Source organism: Arachis stenosperma, chromosome 6 (genome assembly GCF_014773155.1).
Source record: "Arachis stenosperma cultivar V10309 chromosome 6, arast.V10309.gnm1.PFL2, whole genome shotgun sequence".
Taxonomy (NCBI): domain Eukaryota; kingdom Viridiplantae; phylum Streptophyta; class Magnoliopsida; order Fabales; family Fabaceae; genus Arachis; species Arachis stenosperma.
The window spans coordinates 4,660,386-4,667,577 of NC_080382.1; the positions used below are offsets into that span (position 1 = coordinate 4,660,386).

Below are 7,192 nucleotides of genomic sequence, written 5' to 3' on the forward strand. Positions count from 1 at the left end.
AAAATAAAGAGTCCCGTATTGTGGTAATTATTCAAAAGTTAATTATGAACTATAAAAAATAGAGTAGTTTAAATCTCTTTTGTTGTTGATAAATGCTAGATATCACGGTGAATTAAGTTTATTTTTCTTGTTTTTGCTGTTTTTCTTTCTCTTTTTGCTTCATCTTTGTTTTAAAAAAAAGAAATAACAAAATATCAATTTGTTTTAATATATCTGATTTGATTATAAATATTTTACTTCTTTAAGTTAAATCTTTTTATTTGCAAGTGTTTTAAGGATATTTTTTTTAAAGTTAGAAGTGAGATTCAAATTCGAAATCTTTAGGTGAAGATGAGAAAACTATATCATTTAAAATATAACTCCTTGCTTTAAGATTCTTCTCTTTAACCAAATTTAAAGAGCCAATTAAATCTAATTGTATTAAATGACATTAATAACCATCAATTAGTTCCCTAAATTACACGATTAAACAATTAATTTTGTTTTAATTAGCATCTTTGACTACAAAAGATTAGACTTGATTCAATACATTATTTCCATATTAACACACTGCCAAGTAGCAATGTCAACACTCAACACACTTACAAATCCCCGCCATAGTTGGTTATGCTGTGCAAAACTTGGTTCTTCTAATGGCCTCCCGAATCAGCACCTTTCATGTATCATCACTTGCTCACACTCACTTGTTGCTCTTTCTTCTCACTATTCCCAATGCCACCAACAGTTCCAAAGTGAAACTCATCCCAAGAACTGAAATTGACCCATTCCTCTTCCCCAAGAACCTTTCCCTCCTTGAAACACACAACAAACAGCCTTGTACAACTCTCAAATATTTTTCTTTTATTAATAATAGATTATGGATGACATAATAAATTAATAATAAGTAAATATTAATTAATATTTTCCTAAAATTAAAAAACAGCACTAAATGTCTAAATTAGAAGAGACACTTAAATACTTAATATAAAATAGAAGAAATAATAAATAAATAGAATAAATTGAACCAGATAATACTCAATTTGATACCTAAATTTGCATAGGAGCCTCAATTTAGTTCATAAAGTTTCAATTGCGAAAAATTATCATTTGTACCAATGAATTTTGTGAACATTGACAAAAGTATCCATGAAATAAGAAAATTAACGTTGTATCCATGAAAGATGGATTCTATGTGGCAATAATACTCAAATCGTAATTTTTTGTTGACTTTTTAATAAAATTTCTAAATTACTCCTTTTATCTTCTTCCCCAAATTTCAAATATTCACTACCCTCACCCTTCGTGTTCCTCGGTTGCTCCCAGCCACCAAAAAATTAAAAAGATTAAAAACTGTGAATTATTAATTATTTAAGGTTATTGTTCAAATATTATGAATTTATAGATTTGGTGCAGAAAAAGAAAAAAAGTTTGAAATTAACAAAAAAACATACATTTTGGTTTTTTGGTGTTACTGTGGGAACAAGAGGCGCAGAACAAAAAACCTTTGGAAATGGAAGGAAGGATAGGTCGGAGATAGAAGATGTGATAGTCTTGGTGGCATTTGTTGCATAGGAGAAGTTTTGCCGGGAACTCACCCGAGGAGCAGCACTTGCTGATGATGTCGTCGTTGAAGGTGGGCTTGAGAGTGTGGGTCCTTCTTCACCCTGCATTCCCCTGGCCTTGCTGAATTCTTCTACTTATTGCTTTGGAATAAGAAGAACAACAATATTCAGGTTGAAGAGGTTGAAGAGTTTGAAAAGGGTGTGCTTTCTTAGTGTTGTTGTTGCATCCGAAGAAGAAAGAAACAACAAGGATAATGATGTTAAAGTTGATTTGGATTTAGATTTGGAGAACAAATTAGAATTGGAATAAAGAGAGATGGAGGTTGAAGATAAAGGTTGGAGGAAGACATCAAGTGCTTGGGTCTTGAGGGAATGGTGAGTGGCGGTGGCAAAGGAAGACGAAGGATGAGGGTTGTGAAATTTGGAATTTGGAGAAGAAGATAAAAGGGGTAATTTGAGAATTTTATTAAAAAGTCAACAAAAAATCACGATTTTGGTATTATTGTCACACGAAACCCATCTTTCATGAATACAACGTTAGTTTTCTTGTTTGATGGATACTTTTGTCAGCGTTCGCAAAATTTATGGATACAAATGATAGTTTTTCCTTTCAATTGCTTTTATTTAGTTTCCAAATTTTACAAATATAACTCATGTTAGTCTTTAAAATAATTTTCAATGTACAAACGTTGATAGAATGCTATCATGGACAGGTGAATATCATGTTAGACTCTGTAAAATGATGTCGTTTTAATTTTGACACTCAAATAATCCAAAAACAACATTATAAGTGGTGTTTAATAAAACTTTAACAAACAAAATAAGTGATACAACGTCATTTTTTAGCTATTTAAATGCCAAAATAAACACGGCACTATTTTACAGCTTTCAGTGTGATATTTGATTATTTATTTTAATACTCTATTAACGTTTTTGTACTAAACATCGCCTCAGAGACTAATGTAAAGCACGTCTATAAAATTTAAAAATTAAATAACAATAATTAAAATTTTAATGACAAAATTAAAGATTCACGTACAAGTTCAGGACCACATTGAATATTAACAGTTGATTAATGTGATAATACCTTACTATTTTGTGAAGAATAAAATAATTAGACATGTGAGTGATGCAATAAACGGCAGCGTATTGGGGTGTTTTATTTACACTTTCACTTTTTAAGTTTTAAGCTTTAACCTCTGAAAGGCAAAGCTAAGAAGTAAGCAGCAATGAAAGTCATTGTCACTCAGATTAGAAGCACAAAAAACACAAAACCATAAAAATTACAGCTTGTTTTTGTTTCCCTTTGCAGAAAACGTGAACTATGCAAATTTCTAGTTCCTAGCTCCTAGCTAGCTTTCCCTCACAATTTTCCATTTTTCCAATCAGAACTAACTTGTCCAATTTCAAATTTCGAATTTCACTCTCCACCACCCAGATCCTCTCGTTCTACGCTCGTAGACTTGTTTCAGCAAGGTCTGAATTCCATGTTTCATGCTTTCTTGCTTGTCTATTAGGATTAGGATTCCTTCACTTTCATCAATGCAATTTCTGAGCTTTTTCTTTCTGTAACTAATTTGCATGAATGGGGCTTCACTGATTGTGCTCGGTTATTATTGGATGGTACCAATAATGGGGGTTTGTTTGGGTAGATGATGAATAGATAGGTGTATGTATTAATAATCTCTGTTTAATTCTTGAGCTGCTTCGGTTGCAGCTACTTCATTTTTGGGAGGGGGTATTTTTGGAGTTTCTTTGTGAGAATTTCACCAAAGAATGATTTGTTATGTAGTTATATTTATTATTGTATTCAACTCATCACTCCTGTTTTGAACATTGCTCTAGGTTCCGTTAGTTTTGCAGACTTGGTAAGTTTATATGTTTACATGGGGTGGATGAAGAATCTGCTTGTTCTTTAGTGTAACCATGGACATTTTGGAGAATATGATTTATTTTTATCTAACACAAAGGTCAATTGAATTCCTCTTTTCAAGTATGTTCATTTCTATGCAGGCATGTATAAGAACCGGTTGCAAGAATTGGCTCAAAGAAGCTGTTTTAATTTGCCAGCCTATTCATGCATCCGAGAAGGGCCTGATCATGCTCCTCGTTTCAAGGCAACCGTCAGCTTCAATGGAGAGACATTTGAAAGCCCTACATTCTGCTCTACCTTAAGACAGGCAGAGCATGCAGCGGCCGAGGTGGCTCTTAACACTTTTGCAAAAAGGGGCCCCTCTAGAGCTTTGGCTGCTAGGGTTCTGGTGAGCAGTTGTGATATTTGTATCATTCTGTCTCCCTTTTTGCTGGATTTCATTTATGCATTTCTCTTTATTGATTTGCTTAATATATCAATTTTATAATTGCTTATCTATTGCCATTCAGTGGGTAATGCATAGGAGTGTCAAAGCAAATGATAATAAAGTCCATTAGGTGGTTTGGACATGTGGAAAAAGATTGTTAAGAGTATCCTATGAGAAAGGTGGACTATAGAACAGTGGTTTGTGGTAGAGAAAGACGTAAAAAGACTCTTAAGTGAGATTTTTGTGTAAACGATCTCACAATAGACATGATACATGATAGGGCATATTAATGTCATTTGAGATAAAAGAATACAACCCCCCCCCCCCCCCCCCCCCCCTTTTTTTTCACGTTAATATAAGAAATCCTGGATATTTGTCTGTGGCATATGGTTTGCTTCTCTCTTCAGTCTTTATTTTCCCTTTTCCCCTTCTCTTTCCAGTGGGGTAGAAGAGAAGAGATCTGGAGTGGCAAAAGTTGAAGTTGTTATATTACAATGTAGAAGGGTCTTTATTATTTAAAAGGTTATCATCTATACTTTTGTTATTTGGATATTGACAGGATGAAACTGGAGTATACAAGAATTTGTTGCAGGAAACTGCTCATAGAGCAGGACTAAATCTTCCTGTGTATACTACCATTCGATCTGGACCAGGCCACGTTCCTTCCTTCTCATGCACAGTTGAGATTGCAGGAATGTATTTTGTTGGAGATCCAGCTAGGACCAAGAAACAGGCTCAGAAAAATGCTGCTATGGCTGCTTGGTATGCATTGAGAAAATGTGAGCACTTGTGTCTGTGATTACATCTTTCTTATATTTACTTTTCCAGTTTCAATCCTGCACCTAAACCAACCAGTCTTCTTTCCAACATTCTGTATTTCCCTTCAGGACCTGACTTTGTATTCCATTTGTTTTAAATTTCTGTCTAGTATCAGAGCATCATTTATCTTCTTCAGCTTCATCCTCATGTTCTTCGGGGTATAAAGGCAATGAAGAACAGGAACAAGTTGTAATCGCTCGGGTTCTAGCAAGCTTACATCCATCCGAGGCAAGACCCCTTTTAGAAAGTGTCAATCAACATAGATGGCAAAAGTCAACGACAACAACATCCTTCATGTCAACACAGCCGATTCCGGCCATATATCCTCTGCAATGGCAGCATTGTGGAATATCTGGTTTCTCCCCTGAAGTGGCGCTGTATCATTTTTGGCAGCAAGAACAAATTATGCAGCAGCAAAATCGCCTGTTGGCACTAACCATTCAGCAAGCTATTCCATCTGCTCCACCGATTTATCCTATGATGCACTCTGTGCTTCAGCCAGAGCACTGTGTTTATTTTCCGGCTAGAGAACTAGCATCAGTTCATGTTGGACCGAAGTTCCCTATTGCTACATCAAGGCCTTCATTTTACTTATCAAATCAAATTGTTCCCGAATTAAGCAGATGCAGGTCAACAGTAACCATTAGAGAGATACAAGAGGAAAAAGCAGAGGATCCCCCAGCTTGCAACACTAGTACCGAGGCCAGAGTTCTAACACTACCTTCAGATGATGAAAGACTGAAGCACGGTGGCTCTGAAAGTGGAAGCAGAAATGCTGAGCTTGGAGGTGAACAAAATGGGAATTCAGAATGGACTTCTCATAGGAGCATGGGCACTGTTCATAGACCAGTTAATATTAACAATTCCTATCTCAGGGCACATTCTGAAGCAAGTTCCAACAGAAGTTTCAGACCCCAAGGAACTGCTTCTTCCATGGTGAGAACAGTCGGTCCTACTTCATCGGCGGGGTTCAGACCACAACACAGGGAGGTACCTCTGGCTTCAAGGATGAGAACTGGTGTCCCAGCAGGAATGCTAAGAGGGACTACTCCTCGGTTCATGGCGCCACCTGTGAGGATCAGATCAGTAGTTCCAGTATGCTCAGCTCCTCCTCCAAGGAGATCCGTATCAGAGGATTCCAGAGTCGAAGAAACAGATGATCTGAAACTCCAAGACCAAGAAGTCTCAAGAACAAACTCTGATCTTGGCAATCTTAGAATATGAGTAATATACTAATATATACATACTAAGGATAGATATTTAGTTGAAGAAAATGCAAGGTTTGTGCCAGATAATATGGTGCTTTTTGGAGTAAAGAAAAAGGTTGGCATCTCTTTGATGATATTAATTATGCCAAGTTAGAAATACATGTGTGATCTGTTGTCATAAAAATTATTGAATCTAAAGGGTGGAGTAGAAGAAATACTTGCGTATTCTTCATCGAAGTAGGAAAATCCGCCGGTTAATTATAAATTGGGGCTTTGTTACTTAAATAAAATAAAGGAGATTCAATGTTACATGAATCTCCTAAATTAATTTTTTGTTACGTGAATTTTCTTTTCTTATATTTATATAAATCGTCTTAGGGAATTGAGATTTAAGTTAATTAGTAAAAGACGATACGTAAAGCGATTTATACCTTGTTTTCAATTTCAAAGATGAAGTATTAAATTAAAAGATGGCTTTAAGTACAACTAGAAAGTAACCTAGAGAAGTTTTGCCATTAACGATCTTATACTGATCCAAAATAATAACGGAGTTCAGAAGTTGGGCAAGGAAAAGCTGCCAGTAAATTGGAAAGGATTTTACAAGGTCTTAGGAAAAGGTTACTATAAAGTGTCCAACTTAAAAGGGATCGAGCTCCCGAAGTTGTGGCACGCATGTAACCTAAAAAGGTATTACAGTTAGAAAAACGTACCTTGCTCTCTGATATACTATTTTTTCCGACTTCATGGTTATATATTTCAAAATGCGCAATCACTTAAACCAAAAAATCGCTATTAAAGTGAAGAAATGTTTTTTAACAAGATCATAAAATTATTCAAAACTACAAACTACGACAAAATAGAAATTGTTCCAAACCAACTACTACAAAGATTTAAAGACCCACAGATTGGGCCATTCAAAGCTACGAAAGACGAATGAGTTTACAAAGGATTAAGCTGTTCTCCTGTGATGGCATCTTCGACTTGAGTAGAAGAGGTCGAATCGTATTCAGACACTAGCACTGCGGGAATGGGACGATTTGGAGGAGGAAGGAGCTCACCACCAGATTGAAGGCCAGGATCCTGAGAAGACTGTGTGACCTGTGCCCCCGAGGTCTTTGGGTCATGCATAGGGGTATCCTTCTCATTATCTGGAGCAGGAACGATTTTTCCGTCCACAACTACGTTGTCCGGGCTGATCAGGAAAAGGTCCACCTAGGGAGCAATAACTCGGAACTGGACCTTCAAGTTTTCAACCATCTCGTCCATACCCTCAGTCATAAACTCCTCGAGCTCCGCATACTTGTCTCGGGTTATAAAAATCTCA

General features: G+C 36.0%; 1 protein-coding gene across 1 annotated transcript; it reads left to right on the forward strand.

Moving 5' to 3' along the window:
• Positions 1 to 2,771: 2,771 nt before the first annotated feature.
• Positions 2,772 to 6,206, forward strand: LOC130932575 (double-stranded RNA-binding protein 2-like). The gene is made up of 4 exons (XM_057861925.1): positions 2,772 to 3,017; positions 3,555 to 3,802; positions 4,401 to 4,620; positions 4,770 to 6,206. The coding sequence occupies exons 2-4, from the start codon at positions 3,557 to 3,559 to the stop codon at positions 5,882 to 5,884; spliced, it is 1,581 nt and encodes a 526-aa protein (XP_057717908.1). The 5' UTR covers positions 2,772 to 3,017; positions 3,555 to 3,556; the 3' UTR covers positions 5,885 to 6,206.
• Positions 6,207 to 7,192: the final 986 nt, after the last annotated feature.

What these genes read in the sequence shown, in the direction of transcription:
- LOC130932575 (XM_057861925.1), top strand. Translation starts at nt 3,557, where the DNA reads ATGTATAAGAACCGGTTGCAAGAATTGGCTCAAAGAAGCTGTTTTAAT. An exon ending in CTTTGGCTGCTAGGGTTCTG is followed by an intron (nt 3,803 to 4,400) that starts GTGAGCAGTTGT and finishes GGATATTGACAG; the next exon opens with GATGAAACTGGAGTATACAA. An exon ending in TTGGTATGCATTGAGAAAAT is followed by an intron (nt 4,621 to 4,769) that starts GTGAGCACTTGT and finishes ATTTCTGTCTAG; the next exon opens with TATCAGAGCATCATTTATCT.